We start from the raw sequence: 24,729 nt of genomic DNA, 5'->3' as shown, positions 1-24,729 counted from the left end.
ACAAACGTCACTAAAGAACATGTGACAAGCATCATAACTTACTCCTGGTTAAAAGTCTGGTGTTTGTAGGGCCCATCCACCATTAGTGGTCTTTCTTGGTGTTTTTATTCTACGTCACTAACTCTAACCGTAGCATTTATACACAGATGTGTTTACATTTCAGTCAGTACAGGATACGTTAATCAATCAATTATCTCAATTATTTGATCACGATTAGTCGCATGATTGTCCATAGTTAATCGTGATTAATTGCATGTTTTTTAACTGTTCAAAATGAACCTTAAAGGGAGATTTGTCAAGTATTTAATACTCTAATCAACATGAGAGTGGACAAATATGCTGCTTTATGAAAAAATATGTATCTATTAATATTTGGAAATCAATTAACAACACAAAACAATGACAGATATTGTCCAGAAACCCTCACAGGTACTGCATTAAGCATAAAACAATATGCTCAAATCATAACATGGCAAACTGCAGCCCAACAGGCAACAACAGCTGTCAGTGTGTCAGTGTGCTGACTTGACTATGACTTGCCCCAAAACTGCATGTGGTTATCATAAAGTGGGCATGTCTGTAAAGGGGAGACTCGTGGGTACCCATAGAACCCATTTACATTCACCTATCTGGAGGTCAGAGGTCAAGGGACCCCTGCAAAAATGGCCATGACAGCTTTTCCTCGCCAAAATGTAGTGTAAGTTTGGAGCGTTATTTAACCTCCTTCATGACAAGCTAGTATGACATGGTTGGTACCGATGGATTCATTAGATTTTCTAGTTTCATATGATACCAGTATCTTCACTCTAGCTTTAAAACTGAGCCGCTACAACCTAAAAATTGCAAGTTGCGTTGATGCGTCAAAGAAATTAGCGGCGTTAAAATGAATTTGCATTAATGTGTTATTATTGCGTTAACTTTTGACAGCTCTAATAACTACATATAAATAAGTCAAACCAAGATCAAAACGTAATGTCTGTGACGCTCCATATGTTGTCTGATTGATCCACAGTCTGGTTTAAGATGAAATAAAGAGAAGTGAATGAAAAGAGACAAGATGAAGGAGGGAGAGAAGCGGGGGATTACGATGGAAAAAAACCGTGTGGAAGGAGATTCCTGTGGGACGCCGGGATGCTGCTGCTATTCCTGCTGCAGGAGAAGGACAGGAGACAAGTGTCTGATTGAGGATCTGTGGACGGGGTGGGGGGGTGGAGGGGGCTGTGTGGTGGTGGTTTACAGGCTCAGAACAGCCTGCCAGAGCACGGCAACGGCAATATACCACAAGCATCTTCACTGTTTGTTTACCGTGAACATCCCTCTGACAGGAGCGGGAATTACACATGTTGACACAGTCGCTGCTCTCATCGAGAAAATATAGAGAGTTTTTTGAAGAATATGGAATTTAGAGACCTTTTTTTTCTGTGAAAAATTGGATTTGGTAATTCAATTAGCATTTTTAATTTGTGGTGTCATTCTGTGGTGTCTAGTCCACCGTACAAAGTGAGAACCAAACCTTTGGAAATAGTTTTAAAGGAGAGAAGAGAGAGAGGAAGATATATTCACATGCTGGTTTATGGGGTTTTCCAGTGAGCAAACACACTTCTATTTCTGCATCTCTTTCACCTCTTTCTCTGAATGTCTCCACAGAGAATCCTCTAAGTCACATCCTGACACTGGCTCCCTAACACGCCTTCACGCTGCGAGGAGCAGCCGGGGGGGAAGAGAGGCCGAGGATAAAGGAGAGGTCACTCTGTAGCAGCCTCTTCCTGTATTTGATCTCACCCTCGCCGCATTCCTCCATCCTTTTTTGTGCCATCGCAAAGACGACCGTCCTCTCGTCCGTCTTTGAACTCCGCGGCCACACTGTCCCCATTCACGGCCGCATGCATGTGAGCATTGTGCTTGGTGTGTGTGAGCGTAGAGGGAAGGAGGAGGAGGAGGCCACCCTTCCTCACCTCATGATCGCCGCTCCTTCAGCACCCCTCGCCGCCGCAGATTGAGCCCATAAATTAAACGTGACAGGCGTAACGGGTCGGGGATGCCAGGGTAGTGGGGTCAAACGATTTTTAAGGAACCCAATGTGCCACTGGTGGGCGTGGAGGGGCGACTGACCGAGCCAGAGGCGTGATGTCAGTGCCCTCTAATCCCACGTCTCCTTGTGATCCAGAAAGCCTGTCACGGGGTCACGCACAAGGGAGATTACTTTTTAGGAGGCGCAAAAAGCAGGGATGTAAAACGAGGGGCGATTCTTTTCAAGACTGAAGTAGCTTCATGTTCAAAAGGATCAACATGTAAGGGATCAAACCGTTTTACAGTCCTCTGGATAGCAAATGTGTCTGTCTCACTACAGACTGAGGAAAAACATGAATGTAGTGTGTGGGATGTGAACCTATGGCAGCGTATTAAAAAATAAATAAATAAAAAGTACAGAGCCAGAGGAGGGGGGTAAAATTCAGAGAAAAAAACTGAATTTCCAAGATAAAACTTGGGTATTCTTTGAGATTAAAGTGGTGAATTTACAAGGAAAAAAAATCACAAATTTACGAGGAAAATATAGTAATAATACTTGTATTTTTTGTCAAGGAATCATATCACTTCACTTTGCAAGGTTGGATCAACCCAGACGGCAACCTCCGGGTCTGAGAAGTGAAGCCAATGCAGAAGTGCCTTAAACCTGCATTCTTTTTAACAGCCAGCAGAGGGCGACTCCTCTGGCTGCAAAAAGAAGCCCGACTGCATAGACGTCTAGGAGAAAATTTTCTCAAAACTCAGAAATTCTCTGAGATTAAAGTCACAAATTTACCAGAAAAAAATAAATTAGCATCTGTAGCTCTGCTGGTAGCTTCGTGCTCCCCGTAGTCACACACATACGGTTTGTCAGTGCGACGTAACCTCAGCGAGTTTCCGACAGACCGTGTGTGTGTTGTCGGTGGCGTTATAGCTGTGAACGTAAGTATAGCAGACAGTGTGTGTACACTTTATTCGTGGGTGAATAAATGCTACGAGGCCACAACTCCTCCGCTCAAGCGAGCTATAGACGGGAGCCAACTTCCTTTATCTGTAACGCCGGCTCAGACTCTCTTAAGGTGGACCAGCTTTTCTCCTTAAAGTGACGAGTTTTCTCAGCTTTTTAATTAATTATTAACATTTCTTTTAACCTTTTTAACCGATAGCGTTAATCATTTAAAATGCTTAATGTCGGTTAACGGTTAAACAGTTAATTATTAACGTCCCTAGAAGTGGCTTAACTTTAGTACGGAAGTTACGTGACAAATGAATCAACGTTGACTTCCGGTTTCACACAGGACACAGACACCGGTCTCCTAGGCGAAAGACTTTTTTGACCCACCCATCCACCCTGACCTCCTCCCTACGTGGCATTCGCCGCTCTTTATACTTCCTGGTTCACAATTACATGGCTTAAGTACGAATTTTTTTTAAAATCTGTGTCTATGTACACGAATCAATACAAATTTCGTGACTATTACACAAAGTGCTGTGCGATTGGGCTGCTTGCTAACATCCATGCCTGTAGGATCATATTTACCTCAATAACATGTCTGAAAAATCAACACATTAAGACTAAACGTCTGCATTGAACTGTCTGTGACACATCCAGTCAGAAGCAGAGGGAGTTTGCACATCTGTCAAATTCCTGCCAATGACTTCGCATGAATTCCCTCCATCTATAATAAATAAATGCTTGTTCATATTCTCAAGTCATTCTAGCAAAGTGATCCGGTTACCCCCAAAAAACCCAAAACATTTTATCCGATCTAATCCCTGTGTTTAGTTAAAGATTGAGCAAGGAGCATGGAGTAGCTTTATGTAACCCTGAGTTGAAGCTCTGCATGTTTCTCAGCTCTCACAGTACGGTACTCAGTGTTCCGGCCTCACCATCGGAGCGGTGGATGCAGGTATGCTGGTTGTCGCTGAGGAAGAAGCCGTCCGTGCACTGACACTCGTAGCTCCCCATGGTGTTGACACACACTTGCTGGCATCCGCCGTTGTTGTCCACGCACTCGTCCACATCTGTGAGGATGGAGAGACACGGAGGGGGAGAGAGAGAGAGAGAGAGAGATAAAGTCATGGTGGAATAGCAGCCAATTAGGCCTCATAAACAAACACGTGTCAATGAAAGTTTATGTGCCGGGAAATGTCCGATGAGAGGGATGACACCGGAGTCAGGAATGTGAGAGGGCCACGCGTGCACGCACACACACACACACACACACACACACACACACACACACAGAGGGCAGACAGGGTGTCCTAACAGCGTCTGATCCCGGCGCCGTAGGTGGCTGAAAATCAAAGTCCTGGCACCGTGCGGTAACAGCGATCTGCCACCGTGAGCATCTACAGAGTGTGTGAGTGAGTGCACGTACTGGTGTGTTTATAGGGCCCCACTGTGCCGCTGAAAGGCCTGTAAATTTCCAATGGGCCATTTTGATGAGGCTGAAGTGAACTGCAAACATGTAACACCCTCAACTGACTTTAACAGAGATCAGACAGCGCTGCCCATGTGTGTGTGTGAGTGAGTGTGTGTGTGTGTGTGTGTGTGTGTGTGAGTGTGGATGGCTTTCCATTGTGTTTAGTCTGAGGTTCTGAAGTTGACCTAGCAGACACTGCAGACAGGTTACACAAACATAGATACACTGTGGAGAAGGACGAAAGAAAAGACAAGACCGAGGCTGCTTGTTCTACCTGAGCCTACACACACTTTTATCTAACGGCTACCATCGGGCGGTTTAGGGCATCTACTGCTCACGTCACGGCTAGAAACAGGCATACAAACTTCAATACACATCGAGCCTGACGCGGGCCAACAAACCACACTCTTCGGCTGTCACAACAACTCTGCCTTACCAAATTCCCTTTTTCAAAATCCCGGACGAGCCCCCAACTGTTACGACCCACTTAAGGCTAGGGGAGAGAGAGTAACCATCATACCCAAGTTGAAGTTCCTAAATTAAATAGTTTCCGAGTTCTGCTCCAGAAACGAAAGTTTCGGACAGACGGAAGGACGGACACGCTGAGCGCTATATACCCCCGACTACGTTGTGTCGCGGGGATATAATTATGCATGTAAAGAGACAGTTGATGACAGCAGAGTGAGGACAATAACTGTTATCGAACTGACTGTAATGAAGCCGAAGTAAATGGGAGTGAGAAGGGTGGTAACAAAAATCCTTGACCCTTAACTTGTGATCTCACTTGTAGTGACATGTAAATATCACGGCGAGCGTTTGAAGTCGCTTTTGCGTTCGAGTGTGGACGGAGAGAGGAAAATATCTGTTTTTAAAAACATCTGTATACATGTAGACAGAGCCTAAGTCCACCAGCATGAAGCAGATGAAACTCTGTGAGCAGTTTACTTTAATTCAGCCCGTCCTGGATGGAGGCGCACCAACAGCTCCAGTTCCAAAATTCCAGTTTTCCCAGAGCGTTTTTGATTTGATTTAAGGGTTATGGTCATGGTGTGATTTACGCTCATGCCCCACCTAACCCATATCCAAGATTCCAACCTTATACCAAAAAGTCTGGGATTTACCAAATTACAAATCAATACACTTCCCCCCCGCTTTGCAGACACGTCTGGGATCAGATCCTGGTAACTGCAAAGCTTGCCCACAAATCCATTCAAAGTGCTCCCATCATCTCAGCTGTCAGGCCATCATTTTCACTGAATGGACCCTGAACGAGAGCGCAATCAAAACTTAAAAGCTGACTTCAATCTGTCTTGGACTCAAACACCCGTAAACCTCCAGTTCCTGTGTAAATATACTGCTGTATGAGTGTCCTCGCTGAACTCTGGGCTTTGTTTTCATTTCACTTCCTTACACTGTTTTAAGCAAATCTCATGGTTTAACAGATGTCATTAATATGACTGATGCATTTAATTTTCAGGCTGGATTGGAGAGAGAGAGAGAAAGAGAGAGAGAGAGAGAGAGAGAGAGAGAGAGAGAGAGCGAGAGAGAGAGAGAGAGAGAGAGAGAGAGAGAGAGAAGAAATGTAGACATCTCCAAGTCCAATTGATCTCTGCCAAACTGTCTGCATAAACACAGGCCATGGGGCCATTTTGCAAGTTTCGCCCGGAGCCTCTCTGTTTTGTTTGATTGTGCTTGTGTAAACTTGCGTAAAATTTTGTTTAGACACAACGTGGATGTGCTTGACACATCAGAGAGGAGGAGGAGGGGTGGTGTGAGGATGGAGGGAGGTGAAGAGAAGTAGGGAAGGGAGAGAGAAGAGGGGTGACGAGTGAGGAGGGGAAGCTAAAGTTAAGAAAGTCATTTCAAAATGACCTCTAGAAAACTGATTTCATTAGACAGTCAGAGCAACGAAAGTCTGCTAAAGGCGGGTGGGAATGGAGGAAGGACACAGAATTTTATTTTGAAAAGAGACTGTATGCATGTAACGAGCGGATACAACGTTTCCTGCAAACACAGAAGTTTATTTTGAAAAGACACTCTGCATGTAATAAGCAGAAACTGCACGTTTCCTGTGAACATGGACGTTTATTTTGAAAAGACACTATGCATGTAATGAGCGGAAACTGACACGCCGTTCCTGACACATCCAATACTGACACTAGAGGGGTACCTAGAGCGTAGTATCGCAATATTTTGCGTGGCAATATTTTATCGATATACGGACGTCAAGTATCAACCTTTTATCATAGAAACTATTAATCTCTTAACAATCCGACGTCCCGCCGCCGGGCCCGGCCACTAATCTAGTCTTTCAGAGGTTGTAGCGGGCTCAGTCTTAATGCTAGAGTGAAGATACTGGTATCATATGAAACTAGAAAAACCTAAAGAATTGATTGGTATCAACCATGTCATCTTAGCTTGTTGGGAAGGATGCTAACCTCCAGATATGTGAATGAAAACTCTGAGATGAATAAAATTAAAACTGTATTTTAAAAGATAAAACAGATGTTGACAAACTGCATAATTTGCAGTTGAAAAAAGGTTGTTTCAGTGTTCATGTGGGCACCTGACATTTTTTAAAGACGGCCTTGTGAAATCGTGAAACTACTAACAAACATTTTGGCCCCTAATTTCAAAACAAGTCAAGAGTGTTTCATTAATGTGGAGAGGATGTGAGCTTTTCAAACTTTGCCTCAGTTTATCAGCCCCTTCCCCTCCCACCTCCTGTCTGTTACATGTTGCGACACACCGCGGCCGCTGACTCCCCGCTGTGCAGCCACCTCTCAGATCTCGCCGTGGAATGAAAAGGACGCGTCGGAAAAGGAAAAATAAACAGACGCAAAGCGCACCAGACATTCACAGAGGGCACCGAACGATCGACACACACATTGAGCCCAGCTGTGTCCACGCCGAAACCAAATAAATAAAGTCAAAATCAAAAGGAAGAGGAAAGGAACCGCTCTTTAATCAGAGCACAATTACGCAATCTTAAATCAATTAGTGCCCTAACTTGTTGACACAGTGCATCTGGGACACGATGGGAGCGACTTCCTGTCCGCTCACGCAAACTGATTTCTTTTTCTTTTTTTTCAACACTCTTGCAATTTTCTAAAGAGTAGTTTGTCATCCGAGTCTCGTTCAGAACACCACAAGGTTCTGAGGTTTCTCAATATCATGCTTTGGGTCCATTAAAAGCCACAAAGTCTTTATTGTTTTTCACAGACGGGGCACAGAGCGTGCGAGAAAAATAAGAAATAAATTGAGTGTGAACTTTGAGGGAGAAACAAACAAGTTGGACAAAAAATTTTGTTTTCAGACGGAGCTGTTTGTCGCTTTTAGGAGCGTCAATCCGAAGGGTTAAACCGAAGCTAATTTCCTCTCCGACTGCACTGAGCTTCAAATGTTCAGCTCTGCTGCTACTTGAACCCCAAAGCTTACTGCAAACAAATGTCTTCTGAGGACAAACTTGACATTATATTCCCAGCAATGATTAATGAGTCACGAAGCTACCACCAGTAGACATATGATTTTAATTTACGGCATCTTTGAACTCGTCGCAGCTGATTCGAGCCACAGGGCTGACGTGCGGTGTTATGACAGCTCGTCATACGAGACACGAGACGCTTTCTGTCTCCGGGTGTACACAGGCTGCCAGTATTAATTGTGTGTCTGCGTGTAATAAATGGGATGAGAGAGGGGGAGCGTGTGCGATCGTGTGCCCCTCATTCATACGGTAAATCTCCTGCTGAATGAGACACTTGAGGAGTGAGACATTATAACAAACACTGAGGTCCTTGTTGACGGGCGGCGTGAAGACGAAGGTTGGAGCGGAGCTTAACCTGCGGTTTGACAATAGGCCGACATGTCAGTCTCTCAAAGACCTGTTTATATGGTTACCACGCATCACGGGGCGCTCTTTACCTCCACGGTTAGTGATGACAGTAAACATAAAGCATCAGAGGGGCCGGTGGCGATACGGTATCCATGAGTCAACACACAGGAACGCATTACCTAATCTGTAGCGCCGTATATCTTCTCAAAGTAGGCTAAATATAGATCCTACATGACACGCATCACCTGAAATACAACCCTAATCCTCTGGCCTTCCTCTGCCAGCAGTCTTTTTTTTTTAATGGGGTTTGAAATTGAAGTATTTTGTTTAAAAATTAGACATCCCACATTTGCAAAAACAGACATACTGCTGGCATCAGGGTAAACCACATAATACAGGCCACATAATTAAAACTATGAGTCATCTCTTTGCTTACAAACAGGCCAGTTTTGTCTCTTTTTGAAATATTGACTACTTCAGGAAGCAACTTTTTCATAAAAGTCGACTCCTTCTGCGTTCTATTCCGGTGGGGGAGGGGTTTCAAATGGAAACGCCCACTCAGCCATTTGCAAAAAAACCTAATCAATAAGGTTATGAATAATGTGAATGCTAGCACCAGCTGATTCAACGTTAGGGCTGTGTATTGGCAAGAATCTGTCAATACGATACGTGTCATGATACAGAGGTTATGATTCAATATATTGCGAAAAAATTACTGTTTTCGTCAATGGAGTCTGGTGGCTTTGAAAAGAGCAATATATAACGGCTTCAGTTCCTCGTCGGAAAGGGCCGTCTGACGGCAAAATAGAGGCTAGTGGACGGGAGCAGCGAAAAAAAAAAATCGTACGTTATATAACACTGTACATCATATTTAAGAATATTTTCACCGCTTTACGTCGCCGTCAGACAGCCCTTACCAACGGGGAACTGAAGCCGTTATATGCTAACCGCCATCTAAGTTACTGTATGTAATACACTGACTATGGATATACACTACAAATGGAGGATTAATCTTGATCTCCCGTTGCTCCTATAAAGCATCTTAAAATATCTAGAAGATAATATATTTGTACTGCTCTGAAAGAAAGGCTCAGGTGCTCTCAGTTCTTGCATCAGTGTTCTTGGAGGCGTAGGCGAGGTCAAGCAAGCAGACCCATCTGAAGTGTGTGTGTGACAGATTTAGTAGAAAAAGCTGCTCGGCCTGTCAGAGTTTTCAGACGCAGCTCAGACCCATCGCTCTGTCCACACTGAGATCCAACATCCAACAACTATCCATCAGGTTTTCTCCTCCGAGCTCTGCCTGATGCAACTTTCATTATACCGAGAAGAGACAAATACCATACAGCGCCCATTTTAACGGTATGTTCTTTACACCGTCCACATAAACACACGGACCGGTCAGCCTGTTACCTGATGATGGTTGAGTCTAATAAAAACATCCAGCGATCCGTCTGACAAATAGATTTAAAATGTGATGGGAGAGAAGGAGAGAAAGGGAAAAGGACACCAGACAGCTATTAAGATAATTAGATGAAAGTTAGTCCGAGGTCAGCAGACAGACAGGAGGAGGAGGATAACAGAGCAGAAGAGAGGAAGAAGAGAAAAATACTCAGAGAGAGGTGGATGGAAAAACAGGTGGAGCATGACGGGGAAAGCAAAGAGAGAGACAAAGAGATAAGGACAGGGAGACAATGTGAGACAAAGGGAGAAAGACAGAAAGGAGAAGAAGGATACAGTAATAAAAAGAGAGAGAGAGGGGTCCGACTCCTCCATCAGTCTGTTCTAACGCAGACGCTCCAAAATAAATCATCAAATAGAGCAGAACCTCATCACCTCTCAGAGGAGACGACAGAGGATGAGAGGAGGAGAGGAGAGGGGGAGAGGAGAGGAAACAAGAGAGGAGAGGAGAGGAAACGAGAGAAGAGAGGAGAAGAAAACAGAGAGGAGAGGAGAAGAGAGGATGAGAGGAAATAAGAGAAGAGAGGAGAGAAGAGGAAAGAAGAGTAGAGAGGAGAGGAAAAGGAGAGGAGAGGAGAATAGAGGAGAGGGAATAAGAGACGAGGAGAGGAGAAGAGAGGAGGAGAGGAAATAAGAGAGGAGAGGAGAGGAAAAGGAGAGGAGAGGAGAATAGAGGAGGAGAGGAAACAAGAGGAGAGAGGAGAGGAAAGGAAAATAAACAAGAAAGGAGAGGAGAGGAAGTGAATGAAAGAAGAAAAGAAGGATGCAAATAAAAAAGGAAATACTGGAAACAGAATGAAGGAAAGAAGGACATAAGGCAGGATGGAAGGAAAGGATGAAGGGAGGGAATGAAGAAGAAAGAAAGGAAGAAATAAGTGAAGAAATGAAGCAACGGAGGAAAGAAAAGAAGGAATGATTAAGAAAGAACAGATGAGGGGAAAGAAAGAATGGAGCTGTGATAAAAAGTAAAGAGGAAGGAGATACAGATGGCGAGAGGGGGAGGAATGAAGAAAGGAGTAGAATAAAGGAAGAGAAAGGAAGGTAGAAAGGAGCAGAAACAAAGCGGAGCTCGACCTGGACTGGCTTTGATTGCGATCACACGGATCTTGTGTCTGATTTCACGCTTTACTGCCTCGTTTGAACTGAGTAACCCGGTTTTAATTAGCAGCAGTTCATTAAGGATGAACATCCAATAAAGGCGGTCTCTGGGTTGGAGTCAGACGTGGGCCCGACTTCCTCCCGCCGGGCCGTAAAGAGCAGGTTGGCAGCGTTTGAATTATAGCGGCACAAACACGTGTGGTGAAATCCCTCTATAACTTCACGGCCCTTCTCTTCACTTAACCACAACACACGGCGGCTAACCGGCGAGCTAACGGGCTGCAGACGAGTCAGGGCTCATTTAAAGACAAGCCGGCAGGAAATAAACAACACAAAACATGTCAGACACAATTACAGAGACACTCCGACCCGCTGCTCCAACATGGAAAACTGGCAAATGACTTGTTTCTTTAACAACCACGGTTTGGTTTTTATAGTTGTTTCCATCATGTCTCTCAGTATGATCTGATTTTTACGCAGCAGCTCCGATGTGTGATGATGTCTGGACTCTGAGGTCACCGCCACGGCTAAAGCTCGACCTGCTGCCTCAGTTTAACTTCAGATTAAACTTCATCACTTCCATTGGAAGCATGTTACAGCTACAGCTAGAATGAACAGGAGGAGTGATTGCAGCAAGCAACGACTGTTCTAAAGCACATATGGACATGTGAGTATGTGTGTCTGAGGTGTTTTTTTATATTCTCTTTTTTTTATCGCATCATCTCATGCTTCATTATCCAGCTGTCATGGCTTCCCAAATTTAGATTTTCTAAACTGCTACTGTCCTTTTCTTTTCTTTTTATTTCAGAAAAGGCAAACAGTAGCATTACATGACATCTCCACCAGAACAAATTTAATTCAAGATGACTGTTAAAAATATTTATTACACGGCTGTGTTGAATACTTGATTCTGATTTGTCAATCACGGCGTTCTGCGGTCTGTAATTTCTCTATAACAGACCGTTGCTATGTATAACAGACCATTGTTATGTATAGCAGACCATTGCTATGTATAACAGACCATTGTTATGTATAGCAGACCGTTGCTATGTATAACAGACCGTTGCTATGTATAACAATCCGTTACTATGCATAACAGACCGTTGCTATGTATAACAGACCATTGTTATGTATAGCAGACCGTTGCTATGTATAACAGACCGTTGCTATGTATAGCAGACCGTTGCTATGTATAGCTGACCGTTGCTATGTATAGTAGACCGTTGCTATGTATAGTAGACCGTTGCTATGTATAGCAGACCGTTGCTATGTATAGCAGACCGTTGCTATGTATAACAGACCGTTGCTATGTATAACAGACCGTTGCTATGTATAAGTATAACAGACCATTGCTATGTATAGCAGACCGTTGCTATGTATAGTAGACCGTTGCTATGTATAACAGACCGTTGCTATGTATAGCAGACCGTTGCTATGTATAGTAGACCGTTGCTATGTATAGCAGACCGTTGCTATGTATAGCAGACCGTTGCTATGTATAGCAGACCGTTGCTATGTATAACAGACCGTTGCTATGTATAAGTATAACAGACCATTGCTATGTATAACAGACCGTAGCTGTGTATAACAGACCGTTGCTATGTATAGCAGACCGTTGCTACGTATAACAGACTGTTGCTAGGAATAACAGACCGTTGCTATGGGCGCAGCTCTGATGTCGGACTCTGGAGGACCGTTTTTGTGTCTAAATATTGATTTCTTCTGTAAGTAGCCGTGTAATAAGCGGGATAATGCACAGCTAGTGGGTCATTGTTGTGAAAAAATCCCCGACAGGACCGTTGCTGCTCCTCTTCTTCGTGTCGAAGTACAGCAAAGATGGCGACGGCCAAAATACGGCCAAAATGCCAAACACGAGGCTTCAAAACCGTAGTCCACAAACCAACAGGTGGCCTCACGGTGACTACGTCTACTTCTTATAAACAGTCGATGTGTTTTAACTCTCATGACACACTATATATTTACTCTATTTACAAAGAACCAAATATGAATTAAGTAGGTAATTTCTGCACATTTAACCAGGAAGTAGCTCTGAACCTACAGTCAGGATTAGACCTACATTATGTAACCTTTTAATTAAGTATTTAAACTGGGTTAAACCCTGTTTTAACCAGACGTGTGATTCCTACTGTTGTAAAGCTGTTTCTATCAGTCACTCCCATATCTGCATTCCATTAGTAATGAGCCAGTGAGCACAAGTGCTATGATGACACCCCGTAGAGGATCTTTCAGTCAGTCATAAAGCCTCGTCATGAAGTAAAAGTTTTACAGGCTGATCTCTCTTTTTAATTTCACAGAAAGAATACTGATGTGCCAAATTAAATCTGGAAGCTAAAACAGAACAGAACATTTGGGATGTTTGGCATCGTGGTGTAAAAACAAATGCTGTTTTCATCAGGTCTGTGATTACCGACAGTTTAACTTCTGTAAAACATTACTTTATTACAGTGCGGCTAACGTTTAAACCTTTTTTCTCATCCAATAGAAACCACGGAGGCGAGTTGGAAGCTCAACACAGGGATGGGTTTTTAATAGTGTTGTCATTTAATATCTTTGGCCCCTTGTTTGTGTGATGAGGGACAGTTGAATTCTGCCGGCAGGGCGTCTTTAAACTCTGCTTTCTATCTAGTCTGTCTTAAGGTGAATCCACAACTCAGCAGCTACTCTCTCTGCGCCGCTGGCTGCTGCTTTTAGCACTCAATCTCTCACTCAATCTCTCCAAAAAGGCTCAAAGAATGAGCTACAACACTTAACAAATGCCAAAACATATCCCACCAAAGACACACGGGCATCCAAAACGACATTTTTTATGTTTTCTGATTTGATTTTCGCTCTCGTCAGTCAGCGGTTGGAGGACTGACGGGATGAAATGTGTTTGAGCACATCCGTGCAGAACTACGTGTTGCACACGGGGCAGAAAAAACATTACTTTGACTGACACTGAGTCAATAACGCAGCGCCGGCTAAATGGACTGGATCTGTCAGTAATAAAGCACAGCCAGATATCTGTAGGAGAACTCTTCAACCCCGACCGCCCTCCCAGCAGTACAGAGGAACACGCACAGAACAGCCCAGATCATGGAAACCCTCCAAACGATGACAGAGGGGCTCTCCGGAGAAAGGCGAGCTGAGCCAGGCGGCCTTACAGGGACACACACACACACACACACAGAAACATCCACGCACCCTTAAGCAAACTCTCTTAAGCACAGACAGACAGACATCTCTATTCACCATCATACACTAAGTCAGATGGATGCACACACACCCAAAAACACCCGAAACACATCGAGGATAGATTAACATTAACACATGCAGCAGACAGCAGGAAAAAACTCAGAATTTCCGAAATTGTAGTCGTAAATTTACGAGAAAAAACTCACAAATTTACAAGAATTTTTTTTTTTTTTTGACCAAACCAAAAAAATATATAATTTTTGTGCTTCACTTTGCGAGGTTGGATCAGCCTCCTCACACCATGTATTGTGTCTGCAGTGGATGACCTAATTAAATCATACTTTGCAATCAGATTTAGCAATAAAGGAAATACTGATTTTAGTCCAGAATCGTCTAAATTATGATAAGCATCTGGTGTTGAAGAGACATAGCCGTGATCTGGACCTATTCAGAAGAAAACAACATATTATTTGGATGACGTGCATCAGAAACTACAATGCAATGGACAGATGTATGATATATCGCCATGTTCCACACTGTTGCACCTCCTCACTAATGAGAGGTTGATCCAACCTTACAAGTGAAGGGAATTCCTTGACAAATATTTACATTTTCGTCTCGTAAATTTGTGACTTTAATTTCAAAGAATATCCAAGTTTTTTTCTCAAAAAATTTATAATTTTATAATCTCGGATAATATTTACATTTTTGTCTCATAAATGTATAACTTTATAATGTTAGAGAATATTCAAGTTGTTTCTCGCTAATTTGACTTTATAATCTCAGATAATATATATTCTTTTTCTCATGAATTTTTAATTTTAATCTCAGAGAATATCCAAGTTTTTCTCGCAAATTTATAAATTTATAATCTCAGATATTATTTAAATTTTTTTCTCGCAAATTTACAACTGTATAATCTCAGAGAATATTTAAGGTTTTTTTCCTCATAAATTTGTGACTTCAATCTCAGAGAATATCCATGTCTTTTTTCTCATAAATTTGTGACTTTAATTTCAGATAATATCCAACATTTTTTATCGCAAATTTATGACTTTATAATCTCAGATAATATTTATGTTTTTGTCCCCTAAATTTGTGACTTTAATCTCAGAGAATAGCCTAGTTTTTTTCTCGCAAATTTATAAATTTATAATCTCAGATATATTTTTTTTTCTCGCAAATTTATGACTACATAATCTCAGAAAATATTAAAGTTTTGTTCTCATAAATTTGTGACTTTAATCTCAAAGAATATCCAGGTTTTTGTCTCGCAAATTTATGACTTTATGTTCTCAGATAATATTTTTTTTGTCTAGTAAATTTGTGACTTTAATTTCAGAGAATATCCATGTTTTTTTCTCGCAAATTTATAACTTTATAATCTCAGATAATAGATAACAGTATGTATGACTTTTTCATCCTTCTTTGATTTTTTTTCTCAGAATATTACCTGTAATTTTCTTTTTAACCTACAATGGCCCTAATAATCCATCGTAGACTTCCCTATAGGTCTACAATCTTTCATTATTTTGAAAACAAATGAATGGATTTTTTTTAATACTTCACTGAGCGTCATCATATCCAGATGAAAATCCCCATGATGCCACATTTAGGAGGAGGGTCTCTTCTTACCCTGACAGTTGTGTCCGTCGTGGGCCAGCATGAATCCATCGTAGCAGGTGCACCTGTAGTTGCCAGGTATGTTGATGCATTCGTGGACGCAGCCCCCATTGTAGTCGTTCTCACACTCGTCCATGTCTGAAAGAGGAAGGTGGTTGTGTTACTGAAACCCAAATTGATGACCCCGAATAAAGTACAATTCAACACTTAATCAATACAGTTTTGAAACAGGAAATGACTGATTTCAATAATGGAAATGAAGAGGGTGTTTTATTAGCATTTTGAGTCATTGTTTCCCAAATTGCCAACATTGCAGATATTACTCATGTCTGGAGTCAGAGTATCAGTCAGAGTAAATAAATAATCCCGCATCCCAACAGATGATGATGATGATACAGGTTTAGTTCTAATGCATTATGTTTAAGTTTAGATGCCAATAAATGTATTAACCCAGCAGCATTACAGTGCAAAAATGGGGGATACTGAGGAAGGGGGGTCAGTTGGTGGGGAGCGAGGAAGGAGAGGAAAGTGTCAGCCGGTGTTTATTCGTCTGGGGATGCACCCTCCCCACCTCAATGCTGAGCCAGCGGAGGCTTTCACAGGAGCGGCTCACAAGTGGTTGCCATGCGGAGCCACTTAAACAAACAGTCCTCCCCCTCCGTGTGAACAGCAGGAGATCCGGCAGGCAGCGAGCAAGACCCCGGCCCACATCCTCCTCCTCCTCCTCCTCCTCCTCCTCCTCCTCCTCCTCCTCCTCCTCCTCCTCCTCCTCCTCCTCCTACCCCCTCTTTACTGAGGATGACACAGTGCAGGTATCTACCCGGGCTTCTCAATGCACCCAGACGTCCTGCTGGATCTGTCCATCTCGCTATCTCCGTCTCTTCCTCGTGCCAAATAGGATGTCGGTCTACAGTCCGTCCACCCTGTTCTTCCTCCCGTCCTTCACTCTCTCCCTTTCTGCCTCCTCTCATTTCATTGTACACCGTGGCTGCTGTCTGTCAACATCCCACCTCCATACCTGCTAACTTAAGTCAGTTTACCTGTCTGTCTATCTGGCCTTCAGTCTGTCCAACAGTTTGACCGCTGATATTAACAAAGATGTGGCTGTCAATTAAAATATTTAATCGCGTTTAATCGCATGATTGTCCATAGTTAATCATGATTAATCGCAAATTAATCGTACATATTTATCTGTTCTAAATTAACCTTAAAGGAAGATTTGTCAAGTATTTAATCCTCTTATCAACATGGGAGTGGACAAATATGCTGCTTTATGCAAATGTATGTATATATTTATTATTGGAAATCAATTAATAACACAAAACAATGACAGATATTGTCCAGAAACCCTCACAGGTACTGCATTTAGCATAAAACAATATGCTCAAATCATAACATGGCAAACTGCAGCCCAACAGGCAACAACAGCTGTGTCAGTGTGCTGACTTGACTATGACTTGCCCCAAACTGTGGTTATCATAAAGTGGGCATGTCTGTAAAGGGGAGACTCGTGGGTACCCATAGAACCCATTTACATTCACTGATCTGGAGGTCAGAGGTCAAGGGACCCCTTTGAAAATGGCCTTGACAAGTTTTTCCTTGCCAAAATTTAGCGTTAGTGCGGAGCGTTATTTAACCTCCTTCACTACAAGCTAGTATGACATGACAATGGATTCCATCGCAACAAGCGACCAGGGCTGTCAAAGTTAACGTGCTAATAACGCGTTGACGCAAATTCATTTTAACGACACTATTTTCTTTGACGTATTAAAGCAACTTGTGATTTTTAGGTTGTAGCGGCTCAGTTTTAAAGCTAAAGTGAAGATACTGGCATCATATGAAACGAGAAAACCTGATGAATCCATTGTCATGTCATACTAAAACATACATAAGTATGTTATAATAATCTCAAAATAGCTCATTAAAAATAAGGAATAATCCCACAACATTAGTCATGCTTCATATTCAACATTAATTATTATTAGTTATTCTCAGACGGATATCGCTGTTCGGCAGCAGCACTGTCCCAAAGCTTCCAATACATGTTTACTTTTTTAATAATTAACCAAAACTCCGTCACCTTAACCAAAGTGTTTTAGAAGCCAACCTAACCACATGCAAAATCCTGCCATCCAACATCCCCGACCACCTTCTGTGGTACAAAAACGTAGATCTTCTTTTACTGGAAAACAAAAACACATCGCCAATGAACTCACTCCAAGCAGCAATTATGGTTTCTTTTTGGAGAAAACAAATTAGTGCTACAGTATGTTGGCATGTTGGCGTGACAGTGTGGACAGTATGACATTAAAGCAGATCAGAAAGGAAACTTAAAGTCCAACAGATCAGCAGTGGATATTTTTTTTTTCAGCACCAGTACTGGCCTGACATATGAGTCCAGACTGTGTTTGTTTGGATCACAGAGTTTCTCAGGAAGTTGACTCAAGTTGCCAGGTTTGATGGATGGCTCTAAGCGGGAATAAGACGCTGGCACACAGCGGCTATGGACAACAGACACACAAACACGCAGACGTGGCTCTCGGCCTCCACATCCTGCACGTGGACAGAACCCAGACCTGCACACGGAGCATATACAAACACCGAAAACACAAACGTACAGCACGCACAGGCGCTAACACCAGAACACACGCAAAATGATACTGAATCACATCCCACAAGCACAGACATGTAGGATTTACAAATGAATACGCTCACACACTCATTTTACCACACTATTCCTCTTCCGTTCAGACGATCAACTCGGGCTCGAGTACGAACGCTTTGAAACGTCCAAAAGCAGGCAGACGTAAACATGAAAAAAGATCCCCATCTGAGAGGTTTCACTTGGTTAGAAACCATCACGACAACAGCCAAATCAATGCCACATTCTGCACCGTGAAGCGCCGCAGACATGTTTACCAGAAGCCAATTACACAGGCCGACACACAATTCAATTCTGTCCGTCTGATCTCTGACAAAAGGGAACCCCGTCTCTGTACTTGAAGGATCACTCCAGCATGATTGGGGTTTAGAGGAACACTCACATCCGCACAAACTCAAAGGGTTACATGAGAAGATTAATAACAACTGTAAATATGCAATAGTGACCAGAGTCTCCTTCAAAAGGTTCATAAAAGTGACTTTAATTGAGCTGCGTGTGTGTAATTATCTTAAAAGGTATGGAAAACATAAAAAAAACAATCATGGGGGAATTAAAGAGCCTGAGCCTTGTGTATACAAACCCCTAGTAGCCATCACTGGCTCATCCTAAAAGGCATTTGCAACCAATTAGGGCGAGAGCTGGAACGGCCGACTGTTTGGGGGAAAGGTTGTTTGGACACTTTGCTGTGCTGCCAGCTCGGATGGCGAGGTGCAGCGCGATGTGCCACTTCCTCTGTGCTCTGCTTTTCATCCGTCAGAGATGAAGGGGAGAAGGTACAGAGTGGAGCGGGGGGGAGCCTTACCACTGAGGGTGAATGAAAAGCAGCAGGTGATTAATTGGTGCCTGAATGCTTTCAAACAGCCAGACTGAGACTACATTCACACTAAATTGGCTAAACTTGAAAACACATCTTGGTTTTTCTGTTTTGGCCGTCCCTTTCCAACTAAACTGAGAAAAAACAGAAAAATCGAAAGACTCAACACTTATGTTACAGATTTGATTTGACTTTAATATGATGTGTGGTAATGTGAGTGTGAATGGTTGTCTGTCTGTATGTGTCAGCCTCTGGTGACTTGTCCAGGGTGTACCCCTGTAGTACGCAGTAGTATTGCACTTTTATAAGGATGGGGACTGTCGAAATCAAAGCAGCAGAGGCTTAGATAAACACTGCATCCTACATTTCCCATAATGCAACCAATAGAATCTTTAATGGCTCAGACTCAAACTATACAATATCAGACCGATTAAAGCCCGTCACGGCCGTTGTAGGGTGTCGGTTCGGATCGAGAATGATAAATGAGTGTCGTGCGCGACAATCGATCGTTTTATCTCGTGTAGTGTGTCATAGTAGACGACAACCAACATCCCGACGTGTTCAGTCATGTGGTGCCTTCAGATGAAACTCGTGAGCTTGTGTTTACAACATGGGAAGTCGTGTACACGATATGCTTGGTGTTCAAGTGGTTAAGTTGTGACAACACCACTGCTAAGAAACGGCAATGTTAACGTTACTGTCGGCGTCTAGAAGCCACAGAGGCTAACAATTTAGCAAGCTAAACATAATGCAGGAAATGCAAAGACATAATGACAGAGGAAAAAGATCAGGCTGTTGCAAATATCAACATTTTCCTCAGAGCTATTAAAAAAATTACGAAGAAGAACAATATACAGCTAAAATTACAATATATTAACACCAGAAGGGGCGGGACTTCGCCTCTCAATAACACCAGTTGCTTCAAACACAGGTAGAACACAATATAGATTAGTCTCTGTATTTATTATTTTGTGTTCCAATATGGTGCATTACACAATATGGTCTTTTGATCGTTCAAACAACACACAATTCTTGACAAGCTTTTCCACCAAGACCCCTGAGTCTGATTTGTCTGAGGTTTACTTTTAGTGCCCAACAATCACTGATTATGTGGGTAAAACCCTCATTTAAAAGGAAACATTATCCATTTTCAACCATCTTTGTATCATTACAATGTGGGTAGTATATGCAAATATAAAGATAGATTTTTAATACAGTAGTGCTGGAATCTGACATTTGGAGCTGCTTATATAAGCCAGAAAACAGTGCAGAGGAATTACAGCGTATGGAGGAGGAAGAGGCCGCAACGAGCCCAGTGCATTCTGGTTGTTTTCTACCTTTTGAGCAAAAAGGAATATCACAGCCCTTTTTCTCTGTTTCCTCTGGTCATTTAGCACCAATTTAAAAAACATTTGCGCATTTCTACTGCATAGACGGCCTAGTTTCATGCAAAGACTATCTTTCCAGCGGTGAAATACTTCTTTAAAGTACGAGCACATATACGCTACATGCATTTCAACCAATTCAAGGATTCCAGGGTTTCTGCTTGCCACGTGAAAATAAGGAGGGTAAGCTGGTTGAATTGTGGTGTGTGTTGAGGTGATGGAAAGCACGGGGAAGAGGGTTTTGAAGCGTGCGTAGGTGGATGTGTGACAGAGAGATTAGAGGGAGGTGGGAGAGGTCGGTGGTGGAGGGGAGGAGGAAAGGTGCCTCGTAGGGTCTATTTGGCCCCAAACGGTGCCACTTCCTGCCCCGGAGCTGTTGTTGACATCTGACAGCGGTGCCCCGACAGCTTCGGCCCGGCTGCTGCTTCCTGCTCACATAACGCACGTTTTCTAATTGCCGGGAAAAGCGTTTATGCTCCACGTCTCATCAAGTGAATTAGGCGCCTTCGCTGACGGCCCCACGCCCCCACCACCTCCTCTGACTGAAGGGCAGAGAGAGTAAAGGAGAAAGGGAGAGGAGGCGATGCTGCTTACACTTCATGCAGGTCTATGTGAGCTAAATTTAATGACTATTTTCATGACGCAAATTGATGAAAATCAGTGAGGTGAGCGGTAAGTCAGTTATATTTACTGATGTATAAGCAGAAATTCAAGCCCAACTTAATACCACACATTGTTTTCCACGGTGGTTTTGGGGCGGTGGGCTCTTGTTTTTTAAATCTCTGTAGCTGTTATGTGTTAGCCTGCACATTTTTCCAATTTTTTGTACCAAACAACACCAGATTGGCTTCCAGTAAATGGTGTTAAACTTCTGCACTTTGATGAGGGAAGCATAATGCGAATGAGCTTTATGGATCAAACCCCAGTAAACAAGTGGGAAGCAATAATTAGCACTACAAAACATGCAAAATCACTGAATTGGTCCTTTACAGCTCCATTAAATAAGATTTTCATATTAACATTAAATCTCATGACTACATGAGATGTGACAGGGGTAACCCACAGTGACAAACCCACATCCCCGCTCTGCAGTTTTACAGAGCTCTGCAGCCTTTGTTCTCTCATAGTTTTGGTTTTACAGCACATTTACAGTACGGTTCAGTCTCACCAGTCATATCAACCCTGCTTTCAGACGGCTGTTTTCACCCAAAAAATTAAGAATTGATACCCACTGTGCGCTTCCTGCCAAGCACCAAACGACACCACAATGATAGCAACTAGCTAGCTGGTGAAGGAAGTGGAGCGTTTAGCAGCTAAAGAGCCAGACATTTTTTCTCAGGAGTTGGTGGAGATCAAAACAGAGCTAAAATGAGAGTGAATATTGCACTTACATGGCTTCACATGCAGCTAGAAACACGGCACCAAGTTGCTAACATTGCTCCGATCTGTTGATGTGTATTTAGTGGGTAGCTGTTTGCTAACACTTAAAACTTTAGGTGATAAAAAAATATGTCAGGTCTGTGTCTGCCAGCTTGTTTTGTCTAGAAAAAAGATTAATGAAGCTTAACGAACTACAAGTAATTCTTTCTAGCATGTTAACTTTCCATTTTGTAAAACAATTGTCTCAGCTCTAATGCAAATGGTAGAAAAATGCAGAAAAACTAGCAAAGTTAGCGGCTAAGGTTGTGTTGCTACTAGGGATGCACCGATACCGATACCAGTATCGGGTATCGGGTCCGATACTGTGCTCATGTACTCGTACTTGCAAAACGGCTCCGATACAACGGCACCGATACCACTTTACGGTGGTGCGCCTCAGCCGGCGCGCACCAGCCCTCACTTTCATTGTGCTATGGGGTTTTGCTTTCACCCTCTGACTCGCGCTTGCGTTAGACTCCTTGGTCCGTGTTTCAAGACGGGTCGGGTGGGTTGCAGACATCGCCGCAGAACCATGGCGCGTTTTACGTGGGCCGAGCCCCGATCTGGCGGCACGACGCGGTTGGGGCGCACTGAGGACTGTCCGCACCGGTCGACAGTCGCACCGGGAGCAGTGGGCCCCGTCCCTCCCCGGCGGAGAGAGAGGGCGCAGTGAGCCCTTTGTCCATGGGGCGGCGAGGTCCGGGCGGGAAGCGCTGTAAAGCTGCAGCCGCAAGCCACCTTCGCCCCTTATACAGGACTCCCCAGCCTGCTGTGTGTCGCTCACACCCTCCAGCTGGCTGTTAACGAGGGCCTTTTGGCACAGAGAAGTACTCGTATCGGTACTCGGTATCGGCGAGTACCCAAATGTAAGTACTTGTACTCGGTCTGAAAAAAAGTGGTATCGGTGCATCCCTAGTTGCTACTGTAGACAGTTTACTGGACATTTAGCAAGCTTACCTTAAATACATTTGACAGATACCAAACCAGAGCTATAAGGAGAGTAAATGTTTCACTTTAAGTTATATTCAATGTTGCTCTAACGTTAGCAAATAGCAAAGTTAGCAACTAACTAGGGAAGACAGTTAAATATCTAGCAAGCTTATATAGACTTGGAGTCCAAACCAGAGCTAAAAGAAGAGTAAGCATTTGACTTACATTCAACTCTGTGTCTGCCGAAAAATGTAATGTTAATGTGTGACACATTAGCTAATGTTATTAGGCTCTTCTTCACAGCAGACATTTTGACATACTCAGATATTTTTGTCAGGAGGTTGGTTGGAAGGCGAGACATACTGTATCTAAAAAGAGAATGAACATATCAGTCAGGTGACTCTGTGTTTGTTCATTGTGTAATGACAAATAGGCTATAGGTTATTGTTATAACAACTGTGTAAAGTGATAAGCTGTAAGTCCCTGTATCACAGTGGACAGACATATCCAGACTGTCTGACATGGACTCAGACAGATTGTTTTATGATATATAAAGCCACAGTCTTTATGCAGGTCTTTGTCCGCACATCCGACACACGCTTAAACCTCGGCCGTGGACTGAAAGCTAAAGTCGGTACCAAGCTGCAGGGAATTTCTTCTCTCCCTGTGAGCTTTTCCTGAGTGACATTTCCACCCCGCGGTGCCAGACATCATCCGTCAAAGACTGAAAAAAGGAAGCTTGGAGGCTTGGAGATGCTGGCATGAGGTCACTGTATCTATATCTATATATATATATAAAGCCCTGAGCCTCAATGAATCTGACCTGCTCCACTGAGTCTGAGCATGGAAGCAGCAGACAGAGAGACAGGAGAGGGAGGGAGGTGCACGGACGGAATCTGCGTTGTGTGTTTGAACTGAGGTATGTGTGTGTGTGTGTGTGTGTGTGTGTGTGTGTGTGTGTGTGTGTGTGTGTGTGTGTGTGTGTGTGTGTGTGTGTGTGTGTGTGTGTGTGCGTGTCTGTAGCTAGCCAGTGAGGAGAGCGGCTGACAGATGACGGAGGAGCAGACGCCAGGCAGACAATGGCCTAGTAATTGTCTGCCACTATTCCCTCTCGCCCTTCCACCTGCACCGTCTCCCTCGCCATCCATTCTTCCCCATGAGACGCCCTTTCGTTCTCTCTCTGTCTCTGTAAAGCAGGTCAAGTGTTCGTTACTGTGGCGCCGGGGAACGGAGGAGCTGCAAGTAGAATCCAGTCTCAAGCTGGCAGGGTATCTTTCATACTGTATGTTCCGATCTTACTAGCAAACAAATGCATGAAACCGAGGTACGATACAGCCCCACACTCAACCCGGAAGAAGGATGTGATGTCACCGTTCCAATGTCGGTTAATGAATAAATATTGATCACAAATTGTTCGGTCTGAACGCTCACGAAGGATCACACAAAGTGCACATGTTGCATGAACCGCAACTTGCCTATCAGTGACCAAGGACGTGGTGACTTTTCATCCGGAGAAGTCTGAAGTGATGCTCTGAATGCACTCTACTGAATACCTCTGAATGCAGCCGAAAAACAGTCGCCACTGTTGTCCTCCTTGTTTCCTCTAATGCCCGGTTCAGACTTCACGATATCAGCCCGATTATGATCCGACACGGCCGTCGTAGGGTGTCGACTCAGATCTGGGATGATAAATGAGTGTCGTGTGCGACAATCGATCGTTTTTATCTTGTGTAGTGTCATAGTGCACGACAACCGACGCCGCGTCTGGGACGCCCCGACAGAAAGTCTAGCATGTTTGATTTTTTTTCTTTTGCTTTCCACGGGGTGTTCCATCACGGCCTTGAATTTGACCGGCTGAGCACAGACGCACACAGCTGTAA

At 43.4% G+C, this 24,729-nt stretch overlaps 1 protein-coding gene across 5 annotated transcripts in view; it reads right to left on the bottom strand.

The window, feature by feature from the left end:
* scube1 (signal peptide, CUB domain, EGF-like 1) overlaps positions 1-24,729 on the bottom strand; it is a 104,837-nt gene that overhangs the window by 63,543 nt on the left and 16,565 nt on the right. For all 5 annotated transcript variants that reach the window (XM_074624890.1, XM_074624886.1, XM_074624887.1 and 2 more), the window contains exons 3-4: positions 15,652-15,777; positions 3,898-4,032 (exon numbers count right to left, since the gene is read on the bottom strand). In XM_074624890.1, coding sequence (XP_074480991.1) covers positions 3,898-4,032; positions 15,652-15,775 — 259 coding nt within the window. In that variant the 5' untranslated portion in view covers positions 15,776-15,777. The remainder of the gene's footprint in view (positions 1-3,897; positions 4,033-15,651; positions 15,778-24,729) is intronic.

This window comes from Sebastes fasciatus, chromosome 23 (genome assembly GCF_043250625.1).
Source record: "Sebastes fasciatus isolate fSebFas1 chromosome 23, fSebFas1.pri, whole genome shotgun sequence".
NCBI classification, from domain to species: domain Eukaryota; kingdom Metazoa; phylum Chordata; class Actinopteri; order Perciformes; family Sebastidae; genus Sebastes; species Sebastes fasciatus.
The sequence above is the reverse complement of the archived record's forward strand: the minus strand, read 5'-3'. Positions and strand labels throughout refer to the sequence as shown.